General features: G+C 44.1%; 2 protein-coding genes across 3 annotated transcripts in view; both read left to right on the forward strand.

Annotated features, from left to right (window-relative positions):
• Positions 1-281: 281 nt before the first annotated feature.
• Positions 282-14,186, forward strand: phf12b (PHD finger protein 12b). Its single transcript, XM_063204856.1, has 14 exons — positions 282-1,010; positions 1,641-1,819; positions 3,425-3,497; positions 3,996-4,545; positions 4,869-4,989; positions 5,360-5,492; positions 5,887-6,048; positions 6,358-6,510; positions 7,121-7,811; positions 8,189-8,392; positions 11,400-11,498; positions 11,922-12,004; positions 12,264-12,399; positions 12,815-14,186. The coding sequence occupies exons 1-14, from the start codon at positions 939-941 to the stop codon at positions 13,267-13,269; spliced, it is 3,111 nt and encodes a 1,036-aa protein (XP_063060926.1). The 5' UTR covers positions 282-938; the 3' UTR covers positions 13,270-14,186.
• A 218-nt stretch (positions 14,187-14,404) lies between these two features.
• The window catches only part of dhrs13a.3 (dehydrogenase/reductase (SDR family) member 13a, duplicate 3), a 59,676-nt gene continuing 46,803 nt past the window's right edge, over positions 14,405-27,277 (forward strand). The window contains exons 1-5 of one of the 2 annotated variants that reach the window (XM_063204858.1): positions 14,405-15,138; positions 15,306-15,424; positions 16,082-16,205; positions 16,495-16,836; positions 19,898-20,185. In XM_063204858.1, the coding sequence (XP_063060928.1) occupies positions 15,012-15,138; positions 15,306-15,424; positions 16,082-16,205; positions 16,495-16,836; positions 19,898-20,163 (978 nt within the window). In that variant the 5' untranslated portion in view covers positions 14,405-15,011 and the 3' untranslated portion in view covers positions 20,164-20,185. Of the gene's footprint in view, positions 15,139-15,305; positions 15,425-16,081; positions 16,206-16,494; positions 16,837-19,897; positions 21,975-27,277 lie in introns of those variants that run through there. The other variant, XM_063204857.1, reaches the window with a different exon arrangement.

Genomic DNA, 27,277 nt, shown 5'->3' on the forward strand with positions numbered 1-27,277 from the left:
GGCACAAATAATTGTCTCGGCTCCGTTTCCAATGCTTGTAGGGCGCATGCGCGTGTAAACAACACCGGATTTTGCACGTTTTCATAAAGAAGATGATAGTAAACTATCGCACACATGACAACTAAACATGATCTGCAGGGGTTCCTCAAATCTTAGAGTTTGTAGGTAATGCGGTTTCTTCTTTCTTCCTAAATCAAAAACAGCACCCATCTGCCACAGTCTAGTGCGCATGCTCACACGTCAGTACGCGTTTGCGCCAACTCAATTCAGAGAACATTAGCTTAGCTGCCTGTGCTAGCAAGCAATGATGGTTGCCTTTTCATAACAATACTTCAGATTTTGCCTTGCCTGGCGAGTAACATGTTTGCGCTTTGCAACAGTCGAGTGGACTAATGGAATGCGTTTCTTCTGCATAAAACTGAAATCAGTCTATCTTGGACAATGGAAGCAACTTGTTTTGTTCATTTTACTAGCATCCTTACCAGCAGCTTTTGCAGGAGCAGGGAGAAGAATCACATAGGCTAGGCCGCATAAACAATAACTGTTCTGGACGCGGTAAGCCTGTTAAACTCGGGATTGAAAGGACACCTGCAATTAACACTTTCTATATGGACATTTGATCTTATGGCTCGCTGTGTTTTGCTATTATGTTACCTGTCTTGCTGTCCGACAGCAAGTACCTTCAACGTTGTCTTTGCTAGTCAAAATGGGTCGCTAGCTAAATAGCTAGCTAGTACCACTAACCTTGGCTAGGATAGCCAGCACTCTTCTTCTTTTCTCTCTACATTTATGACACAATTTCAAAGAGCTTTGACACTTTTGTTTTCTAATCAAGTCGTGCACAGTTGTCGTGCCAAAGAGAGTGTCACACTCTCGTGGATTGTGGAACCTAAAGGATTCTTACCAGCGGGAGCTTTGATTGTGCTAACGTTAGATGAATGTGGGACTGGGACAAAATGGAGACCCCGAGGATTGTGTACGATTTGGATACGTCTGGGGGTCTAATGGAGGTGAGTCAAAATGGCACACAAGTTGTGTTTTATTCCCACACAGACACACTCAGAAATGGTGTGCATTGTGGACGTTATCTGACCAAGTTGAAGCAGATACGTGCCATATAGCCACCAATAATCAGTGAGTCGAATTCTGTTAGGCTATCTAGTCTAGCCAGTGAACCTTCTCAAAAGTGCTCAGCAGTTTTGCAATAATTAACTTCGCTGGCATTGCAGTTATTTGTGGACAGTGCCCTGATAAGTTATGCCAAACCCAACCCATACAAAGGACCCTTTAACATTGTGCACTGGTTGTTTAAGACACTCAGATTGTAATGAACATTTGAACCCGATACACCAGCAGAGACAGTTGTGAGTCTTCCAAGTCTGCAACTTTGATCAGTTGTTAGCGGCCTAGTAGACACTTGAGAAATGTACAGTGAACACCAGCAGCTATGCAACTTCTTTGACCAAAGTGTCCATACCACTTTGGTTTTGGATGCAATACTGCTTGCTTCCAACTTAGTGGCAAATGATTCAAGTATGATTCGAAAATATGTAATTGATGTTGTCGTGCTGTCCGAAAACGTGGCTGTTACAATGCACAGCACAGTTGAGTGAAATGTCATCCATTTTATCCATCCATAGCAAATACAAACGCTACTTGCACCACCAAAGTCTGAAGATGGAGAGAAAAAGCGAAAACCTGAAAGGGAAACCCGGAGAAGCGGGAGAGCCACTAACCACGACACCTGCGACAGTTGCCGCGAAGGGGGCGATCTGCTGTGCTGTGACCATTGTCCCGCCGCCTTTCATTTGCAATGCTGGTAAGTGGTTGATGGGATTTGAGTTATTTGCAAGCGTTTGCTGGAACCCCGCAGCTCTCTCTCCTCACAGCAAGCGAGTAGTTTGTAATGCTAAAGCCCACTGACAGATCATGCATGCATGCTGGTTGCATTGGTTGATTCCCAGTTTCAGTGCCATTTGGAAAAGGCCATCATGATGGGCCACATAACAGGCCATGCACATTTGGTTCCCCAGTGTCATGTGGACAACACATAAATAATATGTAGCTCTATCCAAGTATGTCTTGCATAGGCACTGTTCTGTGTTGGAGACACTCCTAACCTCTTTATGATGAAATCTGCGAAGGAGACCTATAGTTTTGCATGTAGTTTTGCAAAGTTTGGTGTTGCAGGCATTAACTGCAAGAATGTGTCTGCATTTTCTGTCACCATTCACCTGTCAAATGCACTTGTCAGTGGTTTGCAAAGATTAAGCTTGCCATCACTAAGTTGTCACTCTTGCTGTTTCCCACCAACTGTAAATGGTTGGCACTGTCTTAATTGTTTCCGTCAGGACAATGTGTTTGACACTTGCCATGGTGTGTGGCCTACACACTAACTTATCGGATTGATATACTTGTTTAGAGGTGAATGCTTGGTGGTGATGTTGCTGGTGATGATGTTGCATGCAGACCATTATACCTGCAGCACGCAGTACTTGCATCTTCTATTTGATCTGGGAAAGTTTTGATAAAACCAATGTTAAGATGACAAATGACTCCTGTTTCCCCTATATGCAATGAAGGGTGACTTACATTTTTTGTCTTATGCATCATAATTATAACCATTTACAGTATTATCAGATAGTGCCATAGTATGCCATAGTTTGTCAGAAAGTCACATATTTGTCCAATGAAAATTGTCTGTATTCGGCTAGTGAGGTTACCCATGCCCCATACTAGTAGGTCATTATGACTTCATTATTAGGAAACACCCTAATTTAAGTGTGGATCTCAAAGCCTAATTGCCGTTTCTTTGTTATGGTGATGGTCCTGTCACTAGATGTCCTGGGGCTTATTGCAATGTTTGCCCACTAGAGGGAGCCACAGCTTCAAAGCTGCGTCAGTGTTTTGGCTCTGCTGTTAGCACTCCGTTTACTGGTTTCCAACAACAACAAAGGCTGTTCACCAAAGCACTATCTGAATTTATTGACATTGAGTAAATGAAGAAAGTCTGCTGGTGCTTGGATTCAGCATTTCTGTGTTTACATTTGTTAATTAACGCCGATGCCAACGCACCGCCTGCACAACCCCTTTTAGTACATGCAAATTCAGCTTGAGAATTAAAACAAAAACATCACCATATTGAGACGATCTACCACTATTTTGCAAGGGCATTGATTGAGTTGAACTGAAGAGGAAGAGGTAGTGGGATGGATATTGTTCTTGGATTTTGAGTGCCCTCTGATATGATACGACATGGTGATGACAATGCTGTGATTTTCTTTTCTTTTTTTCACCTAAAGTATTTAAAAAACAGTTGTTGAAAACCATATGTGCTTAGTTTGCTGCTTGAATGGATTGACCAAGTCAAATCTGCTGCTATTGTATTATTTATTTATTTTGTTTATTTATTTTCCTCTGACAGCAATCCACCTTTAAGTGAAGATATGCTGCCTCCAGGAGACTGGATGTGTCATCGCTGTAACGTTCGCAAGAAGGTGAGCAGGATTTTCAGGATTTTCCGTTTTTAATAGTAGCCATAGATTTATTTACTACAACTTGCTCAGGCAAAGCCCGATATGCTTGCCCACTACATATTAACTGGATATTTTTAGGTGTTGTCTTCAGCATTAACTTTTTGGTATTCAGCTTGCTGGTCAGGTTTATTCATGGTTGTCACCTAATCCAGTGGACTACACGGGCGGCTCTGCTTTCCCATTCGGCTTTGTGAAACTGACCCAGCTAGACTTTGAGGAGCTGCCGCAGCCATAGACCAAAATAAACATTTTGGAATGAATGAAGGCTTAGTTGTTTGTTTGTCAGAGCAGCACGGGACTCGATATTTGCCTGGGATCGTTGCCCTCCGTGGTTGGATGGCTGATTTGTGTGCCAACTGAAAGCTTGTTTGTGTGTATCATTCATCTGTTTGTGTGCTTCTTTGTGTTTGTGTTTGTCTGTTTGTGTGTATGTTTATTTGTTTTTGTCTGTGTTTGTAGAAGCGCGAGCAGAAGGCTGAGCAGATGAATGGCCTGCTGGAGCGTCCGTTCTCCAAGCGCTCGGCTTCCCCGGCGGCAGAGCTGGACCTGAACACCATCAGTGGCGGTGTTGGTGGTGGCATCGGCACCACCATCACAGGCCCCAGGATGGGCTCCATGCTCCCCACGCTGTGCCTGGACAGACTGCCCCCCATGCCGGGCAGTGGTGGTGGTGGTGGTGGTGGCGGCAGCCTGCGGGTGGCCGTGGCTCAGGTGCGTCTCCTGGAGCGTCGCACCAGCAGCCGCAACAACAGCCGGCCTGGCACGCCCACCTCCAACGCCTCCACGGACACCCCCACGCCCTCGGAGACCAACGAGGCGGACGGAGAGGAGGAGGAGGAGATGATGATGCTGGACGCCGAGGAGGAGGCGCAGGGCTCGGAGACGGATGCAGGGGGTGCCCAGCATCGTCTGAAGCGGCCCTTTGAGCTGCTCATCGCGGCCGCCATGGAGCACAACCCCACGCAGTTCCAGCTGCCCCACGAGCTCACTTGCACCACCGCACTGCCAGGTGGGTAGCATGGATTAAAAAAGAAAAAAATCATTTTTTTCGAGGTCCAATGCTGCCATGGGATAAATTTGACACGGATTTCAAGTGTGAAGGCATCTATGAATCAGAGCTTCAGCCTTTGTCCTTTACCTTGGCGGGGAATGTGCACATTTTTTTCATGCTAACTTTTCTTTAACTTGCCTACATTTGATATGTGAATATCAATAGTATGTATAACCTATGTCGTTCCGCTTGGCAAAAAGTAAGATTAGGATGTACAGCATGATGTAAAGTGGTAAACCTTTTGAATAGTGACTAAACATTTGCATTTGTTAACCCTTTAGGAAGCAGCAAGCGGAGACGGAAAGAGGAGATGACGGGAAAGAATGTAAAGCGGCTGCCGCACGAGCTGGACACCAATGGGCTGGTCCCACTACCAGTGAGGGCCTGCTACACCTGCAGCAGGTAGGCATTGAGGCCCGGAGAGATAAGGAGCTAAAGAAATCATGTATTTAATAGGTTGGTGCCATGCAATCCTCCAATTGACTGAGAGCATTGCACTGACTGACTTCCGTGCCGTTTGGGTAACTCAAGCAGAAGAGAGAGAATTTTTCAAGTGATTCATTATCCCCCCTTTTTCATGAATCCTGAATCCACATATCATATATTTTTAACAGTGTCTGGAAGTTATTCTGTTCTCTAACAAGTTTTTGTTATGCACCAAGTTTGACTAAGTTTAACAATATTTGTCTTGTGGAGGTGCAAAGCCTGTGGTTCTGAAAGCCTGTGCTCCTGTAAGCCTATGTTCTGTCTTCCTCTGCTGTTGTTCTGTCAGGAGTTGTCGCGTTGCTCCGCTGGTCCAGTGCGACTACTGCCCCCTGCTGTTCCACATGGACTGCCTGGATCCGCCCCTCACTGCCATGCCTGCCGGGAGGTGGATGTGCCCCAACCACATGGAGCATGTCATGGTAAGTCCCAACCAGGACCACATCTGAAAGGCACATTTCTCTGAAGTGTTAGAAAAATTGCCAAAAGAAACCCTTCTAAAAACCTTTTTAAAAGTCTTTTTATCATTAACAAAACTCCAGCCTGTCCCCAAGGAGTACTGCCACTTTCTCTGTTTTCGGGCTGACCAGAACGGTGCTGGTGCTCGTTCCCACACCAGTCAGCCTGAATGCGCATTTGAAGAGATTGTCAGATTATTGTAAGAATTAGATCAGAAGGTGTACAACTAACCCATAGCTAAGAGCAGTCCTTACCACATGTTTGAATTTGAAGCTATAACATAGTGTGCTTTTACTCGCTAAGGTGGTCTTTTGCCTGATAATGAACTTCTAAACTTTATTTTTTGCTTTGCCTCAGCTTAACGAGAGGCGCGTCTCCTACAACAATCGATGCCAGCTCTTTGACCAGTTCCAAGACCGCATTTCTCAGCATGCAGTCAAGGTGGACTTCCTGCGGCAGATTCACAGACAAAACCCACCCAACCGCAGCGGCCCTCACCACAACAGGAAAGCACTCAAGGTACAGTCGCTGTACTTTTCAAATTCTCCATGCTCATTAAAAGTATTTCCGTCTATTGATTTACAGGCCTGAATGATCTCAGAAATCTCCTTGAAATCAGGTGTTTGACCGTTGACTACATTGAACAATTTGCTAATAGAGAATAATACATTGTTAATCAATGTAAAAAAAATCACTACAATTCAGTGGGAAACCATTTTCATGATTCCAGATTTTAGATGTGCTGTGGTGGTTTGACTTGATTGACACAAATGGCTAATAAAGAACTTTGAACTTTTTAACTTTGAAATCATCTGGATTTTTCCCCAGGTTCCAGACTCGATTAAAAGTCAGTACCAGTGTCCCCCTACTCTTCCGGAACCTTCTGGGGTTCGGCAAGGGGAACTGGTCTGTCATGGCGTCCCCGAGAAAGAGCACCCGTCATCTCAACAGTATTCAGCCAGCGAAGCCGAGCAGCAGGAGGTGAGCTTATGTCAATTTGTTTCTACACACTTTATATATGGGTCAATTACGTTTTAGACTTCCAGTGATACAACCACAGCTAATGCCCCTAAATTAATTGGTAATGAATGTATGGCAATGAATATGATTCTCTACAAAAAAAATACAATAGTGGCATTATCTGTGGTTGCACCACCCTGACGTGTGCTCAGGGAAGCCAACAGGGGGGACAAAGGAGACAGTTTGTCCTGTGCCCAGGGACAGAGGTGGCCCAAAAATAGGATTGTCATTACATTGTATGTATTGGGTGGGGGGCCCTTTCAGATTACTTTGTCCTGGGCCCAGCCAAAGCTGTCAGCGGCCCTGCGTGTGCTAATACTAAAACTACATTTATCCACATAATGCCTATGCTATTATATGTATTTAATATATCTATTATATACAGTTTTATAACCTGGATCACCAGTCAAAGAAGCATCTCTTTCTACTTGAAATTGGCTTGTTTAACTACTGTATATTTCCAATGAATAAGAATCTTTAGATTTCTTGCAGTATTTGTAACTCAATGTAGATATTGTGCCATTTTAACAATCATCTGTTCTTTATCCCTCCCCCCTCTTCATTGTCACAGTGGCTTCGTGGTGTCATTTCACTCCAGTGCAGTGTGATGAGACATTTATCTGCCAAGCAGATGTCATCGTCCTCCAACGGGGACTCCAGGCAGCAGCAGAGCCAGCAGCGAGAGGCTGACGCAACAGACGTCAAGCCCTGTGTGGCCGCTGAGAAGAGCAAGGAGCCAGGCTTCCACAGCCCCACCTCGACCACCACACACAGGGCTCACTCACCCACCGCCTCACCCAGCCTTTACCCTAAGCCCTGCAGTACCCGCGTCGGCCCCCAGGGGGCCCCCGTCCTCCACAACTCCCAGGCCCATGGCCGTGCCCACACGGAGCAGCCTGGTCGGTGTAGCACGGTTGGCGAGAAGCCCTGCCAGGACTGTAGGCCTCTGAATGGGCTTCTGGAGGGCCGGGTGAAGGCCAATGGCCCCATGGTACGAGAAGGGGAGACGGAGGACCGGAAGCCAGCCACCGGGGGACCCTGCAGGCTTCTGTTTGGCTCTGAGCCCTCATCCACGCTCCCCAACCATGTGAAGACGGAGAAGGGCAGCCACCTGTCCATCCCCTGTGCTGTGAAAGAGGGATTTTCATCGTCGGGTGGTGAGGGAAGCGTGTCGCTTGGTGCTCTGAGTCCAGGGGGAAGGCTGTCTCCCGCGATGGCAGCTCTGTCCAGCTGCTTGAAAGGAGTAGTTGAAGGAAAAGCAGGTAAGCAGGCTCACCGACTGATCCAAGTACTGGATATTTTGCCCTCGATATTCATCATGATGCTTTGTGTTTTACGCTAAAGTGTGTTGCCCGTGTTATTTCACTGTGAAAAAAGGAGATATCCTGTTTGAATTCATACAAACTTTATGCAAGCTGCTGAGTTTTGGTGATCCGTAATAAGCAGGTCCACCACACCAGGTCTACCAGTTCAACTCTCTTGAAATAAAGTTCAGCCAGCGATTTCAGTAGCGAAGTGTACAGCACTTCACTACCTGTGCAAGTCCTGTCTCCAAGATGCTGTACTCTTACTAAAGAAGTTTAAATGCTGTGCAACTCTGAAAGTTTTGTGTTTCTGTGTGGCGGTTGGCTTGTTGCAGACATTGAGCTCAGCAAGCTGGACGAGAGCCTGATCCGCATGCTGGCACAGCAGAGGATCCAGCAGCTCTTCCCCCGCAAGGCGGCCCAGCTACCCAGCAGCAGCAGCAGCAGCAGCCAGGCTGGCCTGGACACCCCCACCACAATCACTGCCTCCCCTTCCTCCACCACGCCTTCCTCTGTCGCCCACACACCTCCCCCAGAAGGTAGGAACTCCATCGCAGAGATGCACACCATACCCAGAGTTGGGAAGGGGAAAGAAATGCTATAGGGTCATTTCACGTGAAATCAGACACTTTGGGACCCGACCGACCCGGATTTCAATCATACTTGGTGTGCCTTTTTAGTAGCAAGGTAGCACCCCAGAACTGCATTGGTTTGAATCTGACACTAATATTAAGGGAGAAACAGACTAGGAAAGGTTCACATTTTAGGGTAGGACACTATACATTCAGCCTTGAATATATCAGTCAGTGTTAGTCACAAAAAGATGCCTGTGGTGTTATTTGAAAGCTCTTTTCTGGCTCTACATATTACACAATCAGCTTGGAATACAACAACTCTCAGAACATGATTTATGATAAATTGAAAAATTAAAAATTGAATATCTAAAAAAACTATATTTTAAAATGGCCAGTTCCTTGTCCAAACGTAGCCGGCAATGTCATTAGCAACACCTCAAATGCTGGTGTTCGGTTCTTTATTCATTTCAGACAGAATTTGACTCACAAATATGGCATCATACAGACCACTTACTAATAATATGGTAATACCATAGTAGCATCACATGACAAAACAAAAACAAAACAAAAATGGTCAGTTTCCATGGTCCCAGATTTCAGAAACTAAGGCAGATGTCCATTTATACACACCAAATGATGATATGTGAATGTTTGAACATTCCTTCTCTGTGTACCTGTGTCATCTTCCCTTTACCGTACTTTAAAGAGATAATCAATGGCTACACTCATTTTGTACTCTACCAGTGCATTTGAAGCAGCAGCTGTGTCTTTTGTAGATAATGTATAAGTACGTCCCGTTGCAGTAACAGGTTCCACTACCAGAAGCACATCCTGATGATCCATGACAAGTCTACAGGTATCTGGTCTGAAGGGATAAGTGCAGGATGGAGATGGTCCATGAAGATGCAGGAAGTTCAGTTTCACCTCTCCAGTGCTCTGCATACATTCCTCAACACATGCTAGCCACCAGTTGCCATCATATACAGCTACAACATACCTTTTGCTTGAAAATGTAACACATTTCCTTTACTGAGCTCACTCTTTCAAACTCTGCTCCCTTCTCTGAATGCTGAAAATGGCCTAACTTCCACTGTGTCCATTGACAATGGGCAGAAGCTGTGTAGTTTTTGAGTACCTGGAATAGTTCTTGCAGATTCCAACCTTTTCAACAGGTTCTCAGCTTCATGATGGTACATCTCTGTTGTGGCAAACTGGCAATGGATGTTCTTGAGAGAGATGCACCATCATGAAGCTGAGAACCTGTTTAAGAGGTTTGAATTCCAGGTACTCAAAAACTACACAGCTTCTGCCCATTGTCAATGGACATTAGGCCATTTTCCGCATTCAGAGAAGGAGTTGAAAGAGTGAGCTCAGTAAAGGAATGTGTTACATTTTCAAGCATCAAAGGGTATGTTGTAGCTGTATATGATGGCAACTGGTGGCTAGCATGTGTTGAGGAATGTATGCTGAGCACTGGAGAGGTGAAACTGAACTTCCTGCATCCTCATGGACCATCTCCATCCTTCACTTTTCCCTTCCAGACCAGATAGACTTGTCATGATCATCAGGATGTGCTTCTGGTAGTGGAACCTAACTGCAACGGGACGTACTTATACATTATCTACAAAAGACACAGCTGCTGCTTCAAATGCACTGGTAGAGTACAAAATGAGAGTGTAGCCATTGATTATCTCTTTAAAGTATGGTAAAGGGAAGATGACACAGGTACACAGAGAAGGAATGTTCAAACAATTCACATATCATCATTTGGTGTGTATAAATGGACATCTGCCTTAGTTTCTGAAACCTGGGACCATGGAAACTGACCATTTTTGTTTTGTTTTTGTTTTGTCATGTGATGCTACTATGGTATTACCATATTATTAGTAAGTGGTCTGTATGATGCCATATTTGTGAGTCAAATTCTCTCTGAAATGAATAAAGAACCGAACACCAGCATTTGAGGTGTTGCTAATGACATTGCCGGCTACGTTTGGACAAGGAACTGGCCATTTTAAAATATAGTTTTTTTAGATATTCAATTTTTAATTTTTCAATTTATCATAATTCATATTCTGAGAGTTGTTGTATTCCAAGCTGATTGTGTAATATGTAGAGCCAGAAAAGAGCTTTCAAATAACACCACAGGCATCTTTTTGTGACTAACACTGACTGATATATTCAAGGCTGAATGTATAGTGTCCTACCCTAAAATGTGAACCTTTCCTAGTCTGTTTCTCCCTTAATATCAGTGTCAGACTCAAACCAATGCAGTTCTGGGGTGCTACCTTGCTACTAAAAAGGCACACCAAGTATGATTGAAATCCGGATCGGTCGGGTCCCAAAGCGTCTGATTTCACGTGAAATGACCCTATATCAAGGGGTACTTGACTGGTTATTTAAATGTGCACTGTGTAATGTTTTTAGTTGTTCATTCCCAGAATGCATGCTGCCCGTTCTCAAATGTTAACTTTTAACAACTACTTACCACCACCATGCAGGTCTAAGTATGCTTTTGACTGGGAAAATTGCACTTTTTACATGAAAAGGGGGGTCTCCATGGTCCGCCATTTGAATTTTCAGAAATAGACATTTTTACCTGCAAAACCTACTCTACTTGGTCATACTAGTAAATACTGGTTTACTCTTTTTAGTAAATATTCATAAAAAAACAAATTTGGCAATAGGCATAGTTGCAATACCTACTCCGGCCACCATTCTACACAGTGCACCTTTTTAAGCTGGTCAAGTTTATGGTGATGATGAGGTGCTTCCTGCATGCACCTCCCCTTTCTCTGAAGCTATCCCAGTCCTAACCATTGAAGCCATATTTCTTATTTCTTGAGCCCATTTTTCTTTGTCTTGTCCGTTCTTTTTAAAATATTTGCACACAGTGTTAGAGGCTATAGATGTAATGAAAGCCTGTGAGTTAGAGAACTTATGTGAGCCCTGTCTGTGTTCTTCCTTACAGCACAAAAGAAGGATGTCCAGGCCAGGGCAGTGTTCTATCCTCTGCTGGGCAAAGGTGGAGCTGTGAGCATGCGCTATAGGACTTTGTATATAGGAACTGGTGAGTATGATTGCAATTACGAAACATAGAATGGGACAGCTTTGGCCTAGTGGTTAGGGGGGGTGAGTTTAAGATCACAAGGTTGTCGGTTCAAATCCTACCCTTACCAGTCCTCTAGGGTTAGGGTTACAGTCCATCCATGGCTGAAGTGCTGTTGAGCAAGGCACCTAACCCCATATTGCTCCAGGGACTATAACCAATGCCCGGTAAATAACTCTTAGTTGCTTGGGATAAAAGCGTCAGCTGAGTGTAATGTTATGTAACATAGAAATATAGCGATGAGGAACCTTAAATAGGGGAGCAGGTACTGTATTGATGCCCAGCAGCATTCACAGTACGTGACGTGTAAATCGCATGAATGAATAGTCAAAGGAATCTGATATTTATTTGCTAATTCTCTTGTCTCTGTGTTTTCCTCCCCAGGTGCTGAAATGGATGTGTGCCTTACCAAGTATGGTCGTTGTAATTATGTTTCAGGAAAACATGCCTGTATTTTTTATGATGAGGTGAGCAGCAAGCGTTCTCCTTCTCCACAACACATTATTCAATCCCTACAAACACACATGCACTCTCGCGCACATGCGTGCATACAGTACATAGTAAAGTAAATATACACTTGCGAAAATATCAGTTTAATCCAGTCCACATTTGTAACTCCACAAAACCGTTAACTGGTCCTCCAAATACAGACCAATTGTCAGTTGAGATTATTTGTATGGTAGCCTGTTGATGACTATTTTGTGTCACGTCCTCTGTTGTAAATAGAACACAAAGCATTATGAGCTGCTGAACTACAGTGAGCATGGGACCACGGTGGACAACGTGCTGTACTCCTGTGACTTCTCAGAGAAGACGGCTCCCACGCCAGCCAGCAGTATCGTCTCCAAAGTGCAGAGCATGCGTGAGTCTCTCTCTCTCTCTCTCTCTCTCTCTCTCTCTCTCTCTCTCTCTCTCTCTCTCTCTCTCTCTCTCTCTCTCTCTCTCTCTCTCTCTCTCTCTCTCTCTCTCTCTCTCTCTCTGTCTACACACACAATTCATCAGCTTAAAGAAGTGGAAAGCCAGTCTTTCTATTATCCAACCGGTTTGTAGACTCAGGAGACAACAATGTTCTATTGTTGATGCATTGCAATTTGACAGTTTGATTTTCAGTTTGAAGTGTAGGAGTTATTATTGCATTTCATTGTGCCATCTCCCTGAATCCTCTTATAACGCTGTGTCACAGCACAAAGTAACGAACCATGCTGTGGGACACCACTGTGCATTGTACCCTGTCTATATTTTATTGACTTCCCCCTTTCTCCATTCCTCTCCCTCAGGACACTGCAAGAAGAGGAAAGTGGAGCAGGAGGGTGCAGTGGAGGGCTATCTGCCACCAGGGGGCGTGATGAGTAGCCAGCAGCTTCAGCAGGGAGCAGGGGGAGCAGGATCAGTAGCAGGGGAAGAGCCCCGGCAGCAGTGTAACTGCAAGGCCAGCAGCAGTAGCCTGATCGGGGGCAGCGGCGCGGGCTGGGAGGGCACGGCGCTCCTCCACCACGGCAGCTGCATCAAGCTGGGCTGCCTGCAGTTCGTCTTCAGCATCGCCGAGTTTGCCTCCAAGCAGCCCAAGGAGGAGGAGGAAGTGGAGGTGGAGGTAGAGACGGAAGAGGTGGTGGTGGAGGAGGAAGGGGAGGTGCTGTGTCCGGGACAGGAAGGGGTGGAGCTGCTGGCCGAGGCCCAGGCCTCCGGGCTGACGCTCCACGCCACGGTGCTGCGCTCCAACTCGGTGCCCTAACACCCCGGTTCTGATCCGGCATGGAACTGGCTCAGATCAACCGGCCCCTGGCTCAACTTAACCAACCACCCTACCCCAGCGACAGACACACACCCCAAGGGAAGCTCATGAAGCCAATTTGCATAGGGAAAAGAAATGACTTTGATTTTATACCAGTCATACGGTCACATGAATTGTAGGTTGTCTTTTTTATTATTTAATTTTATTTTTTAGGTCTCATGAGCCATTTATTTTGCACATTGTGTTTCTTTTTTCCTTCTTTTTTATTTTATTTTATTTTTTGTAAAAAGAAAAATCTAAATAATGCAAAGGCCGTTAAGAACCATCTTTGAAAACAAAATGGTCTTCTCTCTCTTTACCTTTGGAAGGTACCTATCCTTCAACTTCATCATAGTGTCCTCTTTGTGCCAGTAAAGGAAGTTTTTTTATGTGCATCCTCTTTCAATCAGTTCATGTACTCCCTTTTTATTTTATTTTATGTTATAGAATTATACTCATACCCTTTTTTTCTTTTGCTACTTTTGCACTGCAGGTAGCTGTATCATCTTGCACACACATGCACATTAATGTGTATGTTCAAGAACTGTATGTTAAGGTACATACAGAACATTTCAGTTTTTTTTCTTTTGCGATTTGAGGCATAGGATACCCTTGTATATACGTTGTTGTATAGTTTCAATTTGACAGTACTTCACAAGTTACAAGTTCTTTTTATTTTTGTTTTATGTATAAAAAAACAACTTTGTGGTAAAACATGTCTTTATGTCCTGTCCATCTGTAATAGCTCATGTAAATAGACACATCGTTTTAGATCTCGTTTTAAAATTTCTTGCATTTCTGTACATGGAAAAAAAGGTTTTTGCCTGTATTATAAACAGTGTAAATACATAAAGATTTTTAAGTACAAAGCAAATTCAGCCATGATTGCAACGGTGTCCTCTTTTTGCTCTTTGCTATGCTATTACATTTGCTATGTGAATTCATTGCAAGTGGGAGAACATACAAGTTTGAAAGTTGTCATTCATTTATGTCATATCAGCCAAAAAAGTGATATTTTTTTGTGGAGAAAATGTAAGCATTCTACCAGCACAGCAACCTGGTGGCTTTACAGTGCCCCTGAAGTTTGAACATTTTATAACAGACTATCAGAGATTCTTTAAGTATATAGTCTCTCTACTCTCTCTGCCTGAATTCTACTAAGACAAGACTCCAAAATGCCATAACCAACTGACACCTGGTTAAACCAGTCATTGTTTAAGTGATCAGAGGAGGAGCAACCTAGTGGTTATCTTATATGATGCCACTCTGATCAAGGTTCAAGAACATGTAAGTTGGAAGAACACTAATACTGTTCGATTAGGGCAATTCAGTGGCTGGAGTGGTCTGCCAACAAGGTGAGTTCTCAGGGAGGGGTTATTTTATTCTACTGTGTGTATGTGTGCATGCTGTTTATAGGGAATATTTCTTTACTTGTTTTTGCACCATGTCTGTGGTTTATCTGCTTTAGATGTAAAGGTAGTCTTACCAGCAGCCCAAGCCAGACTACAAGAAAAGTACTGTGGCTTTGTGTAAACACAACCACTGTAGCGACATCTGGTGGTTATTTGGAATATAACAGTATAACATCCCGGAAGTGGCCTTGTGAACGGCGGCAATGCATGTTGCAAGCACAACAAAACAAACACATGAAAGATTTGAGGAGACTTTCCCCACCCATCATCGTTTAACAGCACCACGGCATCATGTCACTTTTCTTAACTACGTTATCAGGTGGAGTCATACTGTACCTGTTGATATATTACACAATGTTCAAGGGATCCCGATGTCGAAGCAGTGCTGTTTTGAAGGGGAAAACTGCTATTGTGACAGGTAAGGTCTTTACTGCTGGAAGTTTGTAATGGTTTGTATTGTAATGTTATGGTCCTGCACCGCCGTTTCTAAAAGGTACCTTTTCATGAATAAAATGTCTTTACCTGTAAACGGCCATACCCCGCCTTTCTGAAATAAAAGTAAAGTGGAAAACAATTCAATTTCAGGCAGCAATACAGGCATTGGGAAAACAACTGCCATGGAGCTAGCCAAGAGAGGCGCACGTGTCATACTGTCATGTCGCAACCAACAGAAAGCAGAAGCTGCTGCCTACGACATAAGGAGGGTAAATATGAAAACCTACATGTCTTGGGATGTGCACTTGACGAAAAGTTGCTATAATTAATATAAGAACTAATTTGTCCCAGCTGCAATGAGAATGCTTAATGACAGGCATGCCGTGCAGTGCTGTTGTTTTATGAATGTGTAGGCCTGTTGAGTGATGTGGGTGTGTGAGTAGAGAAGGCTGTAGCCTATATGGGGACTAGTGACTGTAGGCCAATAAATTAAATGATAACTTCAGCCAATTTCAACATGCAGTTGCAATGCTCGCACCACCCTGCACTTGTTAGTACCTGAGATTTTTTTTCTCTTCAGCCTTTTCCGAGATCCTGGTCATTGTAATGGGGGGCAGGTGTTTGTTTACATTTCAAAAAACATCCACAAGGTTATGCAACACCAGCAGACAACTAGCAAACTGCAATACCTTTTGGGAAATATTTGGAGTAGGCCTATGTTAAGAACGTTTTTAATGTATGGTAAACAAAATCTGCCCCCATTAGAATAGCTCAGATCTTGGAAAGGGCTGAGACGAAAAATGCAGCGTCACCGGGTACTGATAAGTCAAGGGTAGCGTGAGCATATTGCATATTGAAATTGGCTGAAGTGCTCCTTTGAGTACACTCACTGAACAACCTGACTTGTTGCGTTTTCTCGACTGCAGGAAAGTGGAAACAACGAAGTCCTGTGCATGCAGTTGGACTTGGCGAGCCTGAAGTCTGTGCGGACATTTGCTGAGACTTTTCTGAAAACAGAGCCTCGACTTGATCTGCTCATCAACAATGCAGGTACTCTCCTGCCTTTGCAAATGCGTGTGTGTGTGTGTGTGTGTGTGTGTGCATGCATGCTTGACTACACTACAGTGAAGAAAGTGGAAATTACATTGTTTTTGTCATAATATAATTAACCCATAAATTTAAGGTGTTGAGATGCATACATGGTGTGTACGATACATGATAAAATCACTGCTGCCTGTTGCCAGCCACAGTGACAAATTCATCCTAGTGACAGGTGGGAAAGACGCATGCAATAATGTCCCTCTCGTCAACCTCCCCCCGGCCCTGCTATCCCACACAGGCGTCATGGCGACGGGTCAAACGGAGGACGGCTTCGGCCTGGCCTTCGGGGTCAACCATCTAGGTCACTTCCTGTTGACCTCGCTGCTCCTGGAGCGCCTGAAGCAGGCCGGGGGCGGCAGCCGCGTGGTGAACGTGGCGGCGCTCCTCCACCGGCTCGGCACGGTCGACTTCGCCGCCCTCAATGCCCACAAGGACCTGGTGACGCCAACGCCAGGCCGGTCCAGCTGGCACGCGGCCCTCATGGCCTACTGCCACAGCAAGCTGTGCAACCTCCTCTTCACCCGCGAGCTGGCCAACCGCCTGGAGGGCACCAGCGTCACCTGCTACAGCCTCCACCCAGGTGAGACACTGCCACCCGTGCCACCGCCACTCTCATGGTCGTTGGCACTGCCACCAGGGCCGGATTAAAATGGACTGAGGCCCCTAGGCTTCAGGTTGCTGTGGGAGGCCAGTATCATGACAAATTTACATATACAGTGTCATAATTACATGCTGGGAATTAAGGATAGCATGTCTGCCAACTGTACAGTACTCAACATTACAAAACAAAAAATCAGTATTGCATCTTGTCACAATTCTGCAATTTTTTAGTTTTGGCAAGTCATTGGCCCCCTGAGAGGTGGGGTCCCCTAGGCTGCAGCCATATCTAGCCTGTGTGTTAATGGGGCACCTAAGTCACGCCCTCTACTTCCTGGTTCATGGGGCAGGGGGAGTCAAAAAATAATTACTGGGCTTGAAAATGAGTGTTTATTTTACACCAATCCAAACCTTGGACCTCCACCTATGCACCACAAATCCAAAAATCACTCATTTTCAAGCCCAGTAATCATTTTTTGACTCCCTCTGCCCGATGAACCAGGAAGAAGAGGGCGTGACTTAGGTGCCCCATCGGCCCTTGCAACTCTGCTACTTACTTACTTGACTTGCTCCAACGAACCGCTTCATCGAGCATGATGAGATGCATAACCGCAGAGATACACCAGCGGCGATCTGAGCGAGTCGAGCGACGGAAGTAATTGACTTTGTATTGAGTCGAGAGACAAAAGCGATTCTGGAGACTAGAGCGATTTGCGCAACCAGCGCGACAATTTGAAGTTGAAATCTTTTCAACTTTCTATGACGCGGTTCGGCGACAAGCCGCGACAGCCAATGACTGTATAGAGGTCAGTGACCACAGCCAATGGGAATGCTTGAATGCTTTGCCTTCTGCCTGTACGGACATACTCTTGTCTCCTCAATCGCTCGTATCGCTTGCTGTTGCACTCTGTCGCTTGAATCGCTTCGCTGCTGGTGTATCTCTGCGGTAAGATTATCGTTGGATGTGGTACACTGTCATAGTTTGATCACATTGATGTGATAAAACAAATTATTTTCATGTTTGCTTCCATGGAGTATTTGGCCTCCACCCAGAGAGACACTGCCACCATCACTGTCATGGTCATCATTATTATCAACATGGTGTTGCATGTGTTACTAACTAAGAAGGGCTGACTCATTTGAGAATGGTGTTCATAAATGGCTCAGGAATGGCGATGGTACAGAAATAATGTAGTCAATTGCACAAAAACGCACTCTTTACAGTAGTCATTTGTAGTCTTCCTTTTGTACATTTATGTTTTGGAATGTGATTGTATCTTAATTGCCATTTAGGTATATTGTCGTTGGGCATGGGACATTGTTTTCTTCTTAATAACACATTTATATGTTAAAACTTGAATTGTTTTCACCTTTGCCTCCATGGAGTATTTCTACCATGGTTGTCTTTTTTTTTTTAAATCACAAAGTTTGCCATCATTGTGAGATGATCGTCTATCATTTGCTACGTGTACATGATGTTTTTGAATCGGATCTAATAGATCGGATTTAAGTAGATCGGATTAAGAGTTATTTTGCGACGTGTATACATGGCAATTTCACTTAAATGCGATTAAACGTCTGGGGAAAATAAAGCATTGCGATTGGACTGAGGACGCACGTGCTGAGTGAGCCAAATAAGGCGTGGGGGCGTGGTCGCCAAACCTCCGGGGAACTACTGGGACACAAGCTTATCTTCAGCCCGAAAATGAATTCCCTCAGTGGACTCAAGGCTGGTAAAATCCCCTTTGGGTCTGGTTCTTCCAAATGCTAGTTAGCACCCTCCTAGCTTAGAAAAACGAACTGGTGAAAGGGTGATGTGGAGTAACTTTGTTGTGCTTAATTACTTCGTGGGGCACTTTTACATCAATATATGGAAGCCACAACATTTATAGTCGCTTAGGGACTTTAAATTAAGCAAAACTTTCATGTGAAAATCAACAGGAAGTGCCGCCATCTTTTTCTCACTGACAAAGAGCACGGGCTCTTGGCGCCATCGTGTGGTCAACGAGCATGCGTGGAACGACCGGATTTATTGTAATTCTGATTAAAAGATTACATGACAGAGGAACGTGTTTAATCGGATTTAAAAGAGGAATAAACCACCCACTTTAATCGGACTTAAGTTTAAATCGGAATAAACTTAAATCCTGTTCGGTAAGTGTTTACATGATGTTTTTAAAGTGGAATTAAGTTTTAATGAGATTTAAAGTGAGTTAAATCGGATTTAAATGCCTCATGTAAACGTACCAATTGACTTGTAACTGACACCCATACGCTGCCATCTTAATCCCTGTCGTCATTCTCAGTGATATGTGACTGATTGTTTGTTGCCCCAGGGTTCTATTCTGTAAGGGTTAACGTTCGGCGAGAAGGTCGCTACCGTGGAATAGCAGCACGACAGAGAGAATCTTTAGACCCCGACGCGGAGCGGAGGGGTCTTGTTCTCTCTGAAGTGCTGCTATTCCACAAAGCGACCGACTCGCCGAAAGTTAACCCGCTTATTATATGGATATACTTAAATGATTCACATATGCGGGGACATTTCTTTAGACCTATTTAATGTTAAGAGTGTTGCTGCGCAAAACAAAACAGTGCCGTTGTGGAACACCGCTAGGCAACAGCTAGGTAGGCTAGCCAGGACAACAGGTGTTGTCTATCACAGCAGCTGATTAGAGTGACAAAAGACCGGACCCCCTGCGGAGTGATATGAAACATTCGCTTTAGCCACTGACTTGTATACAAGCCAGTGGCTTTAGCAGTGAACGTCTTGTTGCCATTGACAGCGGTAGCCAGGACAACAGGTGTTGTCTATCACAGCAGCTGATTAGAGTCTTGTTGAAAAGTCGCTTTAGCAGTGAAAAGTCTTGTTGCCATTGACAGCGGTCTGTTATAGACCAACCCGTCCGTTATCGAAAAATAACAGACGTCCGAACGTTGGGGAGCCCCGTTGAAATGAATGGAGCATTCGACAGATGACGTCACAACCATATAATAAATTCATATAATTCTATTCTATTCTATTGTCTGATTGTCTCCCCCATTAGGCGTGATCAGCACGGAGCTGTGCCGCAACATGAGCTGGTGGCAGAGGCTGCTGCTGGTGCCCGTCTCCAAGCTCCTCTTCCTGGACTCGGAGGCTGGCGCCCAGGTCACCCTACACTGCGCCCTCCAGGAGGGCATCGAGCACTTCAGCGGCCGCTACTTCTCCTCCTGCTCCCTGCGGCCGGGCTCCGTGGGGCCAAAGGCACGGGACGACGGCCTGGCTAAGAAGCTGTGGGAAGTCAGCGAGCGGCTATGTGGTCTGTCCTGAGATACAGCTAGAGGAGAGAGAGGTTAGGCGATGTACTGTAAGATTTGTGAGGTCTTTGTTTGCAGGTGCAGCTTTTCAGAGTGTCACAGTTTTCAGTTTGTAGAGAGAGATGTCAACACAGAGATGTCAACTGCTTCGGTTTCAAAGCAAGCCAAAAATTACATTACATTACATTACAGTTAGCTGGCACTTTTATTCAAAGGGACTTACAGTTATTTACAGGGTATTGGTTATATTCGAGGTTATAGGATTTGAACCTGCTACCCTCTGATCTCAAGTCCACCACCCTAACCATTAGCCCATGGCTGCCCCCCAAAATGAATTGGTGAAACCGTAAAAGAGCAGTGTTGCACTCTTCCTCTACAAATTCCAAAATAATGCAGAGTAAGATACATGCTGCACCGTTTTGTAATGTTTTATTTGAAGGGGTCTACTGTTAGAGCTACCAAACTGTGCGAAGTCAGTGAGGGGCTATGTGGTCTGTTCCAACTGAGCGATAGGAGAAGAGAGGTGAGGTTAAATAATGTAAGAAGCTCCCAATGCTGCACTCTACCCTGTTTTACGGAAGTCTCGTTGCTTGCCAGTTTGCTATTTATCTTGGTTATTTGCCAATGGGAAACTGGATTGCAACCAATTAAGTTGCTAACATCATAGTTCGCAACAACGCTGTTTGAGAAATGCACCTCTGTTCGGTAATGTTTTATTTGATGCACATGCTGCACTGTTTAGTTTTATTTGAAGGCTGTTATACTTTATCTGCTAGGTTCCCACCTTTGTGGGCTTATTTACAGAAGGTGTACTGGGCAAGGTGACTTGATAAGTTTAACCAAAGATTTTTACACTCTCTGGTTTAACCTTAACTGGGAGTCATGGACCTGAGCTCTCCTGAATACGTACATAAAAACATTGGTTGGTGTTTAACAACTCAAAATATTTAATCATTATCAGTATTCTACACTTCAGAACATGACATGAACCCTTTATATTAAATGACATTGCACTTAGCTAATTATTCACAGGGTATTGGTCTCTGTCCTTGGAGTAGTATGGGATGAGGTACCTTGCTCTTCAGCAATGGGGTATGGTTGTGAGTGGAAGGGTGGGATTTGAACTAGCAACCCTCTGATCTAAAACCCATCTCCTTAACCTTTAGGCCCACAGTGGAGACATTACCACACACACATACAGTATCATATTACAGACACATGTCATTACATTACAATGTCACTTAATTTGTGCGGTTATATCATTTGGGCATTCATTCAGTTTTTTGTAATGCCCACATTCCAAACAAATCTAAACAAAGCATTACAAAATTCAAAGGGGACTTCATGTCAGTCATACCCATAAAATAATATGTGTCAATGAGATTTAAGACCCAACTCACGTCAGTCTTATGCAAATGCTTTCAAATAGTGTTGCCCTGCACTGTTTTTAGACGGACACACTGGTTTGAAATTAAAGCTTTAATCGTTTGTTTTTTGCACTTGAAACATGCCTTATCAAACTGACATTTTATTTTGTAAAGAAACCACTAATTGAAAAGATAATATTAGGAAATAATTTTTGTGTTTTACTCAACAGCATTTTCCACAACCTATGTTATTTGAATTTCCCATTAACTGATTCTCCCTCAAAGAAATATATTGGAAACTCAAAATTGTACTACATGACTTAGAAATATAATACATTTGTCAGCACTGTGAGGGTATATTTTGTATATAGATAGCATTAACACTCAGGAGAAAACCACTACCCTCCCTATGCAATTATGTTTTTGTAAACCATTAATAAATATTTATTTTACAACATTTCCACTCTACCATTCGACCATGTTTCTGTCTACGGTTGCTCCATTATTCTCTGGCGTTCAAACAGCAGGAGTCACTTCTATTTTTCAAGATGTACCCTGGTGGTATTACAGTACAGTGTGTGCCTGTCTGCCTGCCTGCCTGCCTGCCTGCCCGCCCGGGTGTTCTTGCGTGTCAAAAAAAATCAATTAAGCATTTGTGTGCATTGCGTTGTGGAGACGCTGTTAGAATGACTTACGGCTGTTGCATACTCCTGATGATTCAGCAGAAGTCAGCAAGCAGGGAGGTGGCAAGCATGCATCTCTCTCTCTCTCTCTCTCTCTCTCTCTCTCTCTCTCTCTCTCTCTCTCTCTCTCTCTCTCTCTCTCTCTCTCTCTCTCTCTCTCTCTCTCTTTCTCTCTTTCTCTCTCTCTCCGAGTGCACTGATCTTGAAAGGCCAGTTGTGCTCAAAATTGATGTTATCATCAGCACAATCGTTACAGAAGACTGGCCCATCTGTAAATCTGTTGTTGGCTTCACGCTTGCGTCTCGTTCCTTTCTGCCGCGGCTCTTCTTTACTAACATATATGAATTGATAGAGAGGCACCATCAGATAAGAGCAGTGTAATGTATCTGCTTAAGTGAATGTCTGCGCCTTTTGTACATTTTTATTACATGCTTGGAAAAGCGCATTAAAAAAGGCACAGCTTGTAAATCCTGAAGTGGATTTAAAAAATATTTAACTATTCACACCACTGGAGGGCAGTAGCGTGCCACGAAACTCCACGTCTCATCTCAGTGCCTTTTCATGCCCTTATAGGAGACAGAAAACAAGGACCGCAAGACCTTAACCTCACTGACCTTTTCAGGACTGTGCCTTACTAGAAAATAACATTGTAAGCAGCAAATAACTTGAAGTGCAAGGTCAGCATATCAGAGGTTCACTATTAAGATATTTCAAATCTGTAATTGCAAAGTGTCGCCTTCCCTCCGTCTTATTTGTCCCTTTTGTCTTTCGTTCCTGTGTGTGTGCGTGTGTGTGTGCGCGTCCACGTGTGAGTGTGTGAGCAGGGTATTAAGGGAAAGAAATGTTGGAACATGAGCCACTTACAAAAGTGCGATAAGCTCTGAGAAGTGCTCCTCATCAATAATGAATAGTCTAATGAAGTTTTTGCAGTGTCACAATATTTTCATCAAAGTACCGAAGCTCATTTCATAAGTTATTGGAATTATTGATTGCATATATATATATATAACAACTCAATTTGAAATTGTAGGATAGTGTTGTGCATTGAATATTTTGTTTTTTACACATTTACTTTCTTTTTCTTTCAACATGAATCTGTGTGTATTGTGATGACCTGTATGTGATGTCATCACCATTGTGTGTTTTTGAATTCACACATTTGTATAATTTTCCATTAACAATTAATATGTCACATCATCTTTAGCTTTCACATTCTGAGTTTGTCCTTCTGTTCAAATACATTCAATGGGACTCGCTGTGGAGGCTGAAAAGCAAGATGAAGTAGAAGAATAGAAGTGTGCCTGGTCGCTATGTACTGATAGGAAATCAATGTAGTGTGGGATCAAAGATCTTTGATGTCGTTGTGTTTGTTGTGTTGAATTAGTGTCTTCAGTCTACACACTTATCGTTCATTCAATCTTTGATTTCTCCTGGCATGTGATCTTTTGATTTGATTAGAAGTGACTGAAAGAAAGTCACTACATCATATTATTTTTTTGTCATTTTGATCCTGATAACTTAAATAGGAATGTGTTTGCATTGAGAAGGTATAGGTACAATCCCTGACATACTGAATGTAGATTCAATGTACATTTTAAGTTGATATGCCACAGCTTCTTATAGAGTTTTAATTTGATAGATGATAGATGCTCCATTTTGAGTTTGTCCCTCTATTCAGATGTATTCAATGGGACCCATCATGTGGTCTGGAAAGCAAGGTATATGCCTGATCAGTATACAGATAGGAATCCAATAGGTCTTTGATGTCATTGTGTATGTTGTGTTGAATTAGTGTCTTCTTCAGCCTACACACTTGTCCATGTGATCTTTGATTTCTCCTGGCATGTGATCTTTGGATTCGACGAGTGTGGTGGTGAGACTGAAGGAAGGTCATTACATGTTTGTCGGTAGTGGGGGGCAGAGGGCGGGGTGAAGGTGTACTGAGTGACCATTAAGTAAAATGCTCTAGCTCAGTAATTCTCAAACTGTGGGCAGGGGCCCACTGGTGGACCTTGAAAGTACATGTATTACAAGCAGGCCTTGAAATCATTTTCTAAAAAATCAAAATAATATTTGTTTGTGTGTGTGTTTCACTGTTGCCTCACTATTTATTTCAGTTGTATTGTTTTTGGATCAGAGGGGGGGCCCTGAACAATTGTGGACATTTCAAGTGGGCCCCAAGTTGGATTAGGTTGGGAATCCTTGCTCGAGGCTCTTCCAACAGCCCTCTGATCAACACTATTGTATTGTGCTCATTGTGCATGTCCCAGTCGGTCTCCAGCCCTGCTGCCTGCCTGCCTGCCTGCCCGGCCGCCACTCTTTATCTGACGAGGTCTGAAGAATCAACACATCGACGGCCGATTGAGCGTGTTTACCCTGGACACACTCCAGTCTAGTCCTGCCTTCTGCCACCGCATACTCCTGCTGCATAGTAGTATAGTACTTAGCCACTGGATTAGCGTGTCCATTAGCAATCAGCGCATGCAAAGCAAGGAGAGGCCTGGATTGATCGAGTATGCTAATTTTTATTAGATTGGAGCTGCTGTGTGCTCTGCAGTGCCGTGTATTGGTGTGTGTGTGTGCTTGTGTGTGTGTGTGTGTGTGTGTGTGTGCTTGTGTGTGTGTGTGTGTGTGTGTTTGTACATGGTTGGTTTGAGATGGAGGTGTGTGTGTGTGTGTGTGTTTTGGGCAGGGTGCCTGCGGGCTGATAACTGGTGGATGAGATGCCACCATAACTTCTATTTCCCTAACCCCCACCCCCCTTCGAAATGTTATGGCACCGGAACACGGAACATTGTGGTTTCCCTCAGCAACCGGAGCAAGGCGTAAGTTCCGAGAGAGTGACTTCTTGACACGCGCGGTTGTAAATATGCCCACGTCCCTCGCGCACCACTTTGCCTCCGGGGCGATGGCTTGCTGTCGTTTGTACGTCCCAATTCCACGCTACAGAGCAAGGATCTGATAACAAAAGCATTCACAGACCGTGTAGTGCTGCAGACAGTGTTGTTTTTTATGATTATAATGATGTTCCTTCATCACATAGTGTCATTAATCACCTCGGTGATCACTGTGCCATCATGCTGACGAGGCCGTGTGTGTGCGTGCGTGTGTGTGCGCGTGTGCGTGGATGTGTGTGTGTGACAGTTAGGGGGTGTGAGGAGCAGGTGGTTTTTGGAAGTTCCACTTCCAGGGCTGAGTCAGTTGGGAGAGATGCACTGTGAAGCCAGCTTGGCGTGGGCACAGCAGAAGGTGTGAAGACAGAGGAGGCAACAGGGGTGGGTGAATGGCTGGGATTGTCTGTGTGTGTGTGTGTGTGTGTGTGAGAGTGGGGTTTTGGATGGGGTGGCGTGGGGCAAGGGATTGGTGTTTTTATCCCAACGCTCCCTCTCTCACTTCGGGCCATAACACCTCCATCCCTCCCCGCTTTCATCCTTCCATCCCCCTCATTCTCCTTTCATTCTCTCTTTCCTTCCTCACGCCTCACCTCATTCACCCTCTCCTTGCTTTTTATGAACCTCCCTCTCCAAAGACTAACTGTGGTGGAAGGGAAGGGTAGGCAGTAAATAGAATCATCCTTTGGGGTCATGTTATTTCCACAGGTGCAATTAGCGTCCCCCATCTGCTAATCTCTGATTAACGATGTTTACAAATATGGTACAACTTGTAGAAGAGTGGCAGAAAAGCTGCTTAGCCGGTGACACACCCCCTCTCCCACCATTTACCCAAAACACATAATGTATGAACACAAACACACACACATACACACACACACACACACACACACACACACACACACACGCACGCTCAAATGCACACTTTGTTCCTTTTCTGTTTTCACAGACACCTACACACACACATGTATTCTCACTGTTTTCACTCGCTCTCAGACACATTAACTCAGCTGAGATTTCTCTATTGTCCTGTCACTAATTGGAGTCCGTTTGAGCTTGAGTTATAATTGAAGTGCTGGAGAGAGCTTAAAATGGACAGAGTGGACCCATGGCACAGAGTAGACAAACAGGCGTACTCATCATGGGAAAACAGTCTTCTGTTTCTCTTTTCTTTCACTGTCACGGTGACACACACACACATGCGCTCTCTCTGTCTCTCTCTCTCTCTCTCTCTCCTTCTTCTGTAATACACACATATCTCAGCCACCTTATCACAAGAGGAGGTATGATATCGTCATATGTTGAAGATACATATGAGAAACTATATTAACTGAACAAAAATAAACTGAATGAAAATAAAATGCAATGAATGTTATATGTTTACATATATTTTTATAACAAACACATTGTTATTTTTCAGTTCAGGAGCTTTGGGACTGCAATGTCTATTCCATGCAGACATTTCCAAAGCACATCTTTGTAAGAAATCCTTATTTCCTTTCTATTTTTAATCATTTTAATGGACCAGGTTTACAAGATCATGGGCTGCCAAAATCAGTTATAAACGTGCCAGTTATTATCTTATTTTAATTACCCAAGACGCCTTTCCTGACAACATCTTGAGACAGGAGAGTAACAAAAACAGACCAAATTGTTTCAGATAGGCTTCGGAAACACGCATTCAATTACACGTTGCAGGTAAATGAACCAGTTTCCCTATTTTTTGTAATTTGCTGTAATCTAATGAGAAACGTGTGCCTTGCTGTGCACAGCTTCCAAAGGCATGCTGTTGGGGAGTTTTGTGCTGTTAAGGCTATCAATTAACCAGAAACTGCAACATTCTGCAATTGTTTCGCTAATTGCCAATTAGCTACCCAAGAAAAAAGCATGGTCTTTTGTTTTACGGCTGTGATTTACAAGGCAACTCGGGGTATTTACTCAATCAAAAAGCATCAAGGTTATTACTGTAGTGATGTTCCTTTGCTTTTAAATAGGTTTTCTAGCTGTGCGGATTTAATAGAGGAAAGTTATGGCCTGGCTTAGCCCACTGTGGGGAGATGCGGCTGCGGCGTGCTCCATGCTTTAGTAGAGAACGTTTGAGTGGAAACAAACTGTACAGCATACCGTACGTGCTGTCTGTCTCATAACAATAAGTGACAAAGTGTTAGCAGCACTGCTAGCAGCCC

The sequence above is a fragment of the Engraulis encrasicolus genome, chromosome 8 (assembly GCF_034702125.1).
Source record: "Engraulis encrasicolus isolate BLACKSEA-1 chromosome 8, IST_EnEncr_1.0, whole genome shotgun sequence".
Lineage (NCBI taxonomy): Eukaryota > Metazoa > Chordata > Actinopteri > Clupeiformes > Engraulidae > Engraulis > Engraulis encrasicolus.

What these genes read in the sequence shown, in the direction of transcription:
- phf12b (XM_063204856.1), top strand. Translation starts at nt 939, where the DNA reads ATGTGGGACTGGGACAAAATGGAGACCCCGAGGATTGTGTACGATTTG. An exon ending in GCTGTAACGTTCGCAAGAAG is followed by an intron (nt 3,498 to 3,995) that starts GTGAGCAGGATT and finishes CTGTGTTTGTAG; the next exon opens with AAGCGCGAGCAGAAGGCTGA. An exon ending in AGTAGTTGAAGGAAAAGCAG is followed by an intron (nt 7,812 to 8,188) that starts GTAAGCAGGCTC and finishes GGCTTGTTGCAG; the next exon opens with ACATTGAGCTCAGCAAGCTG.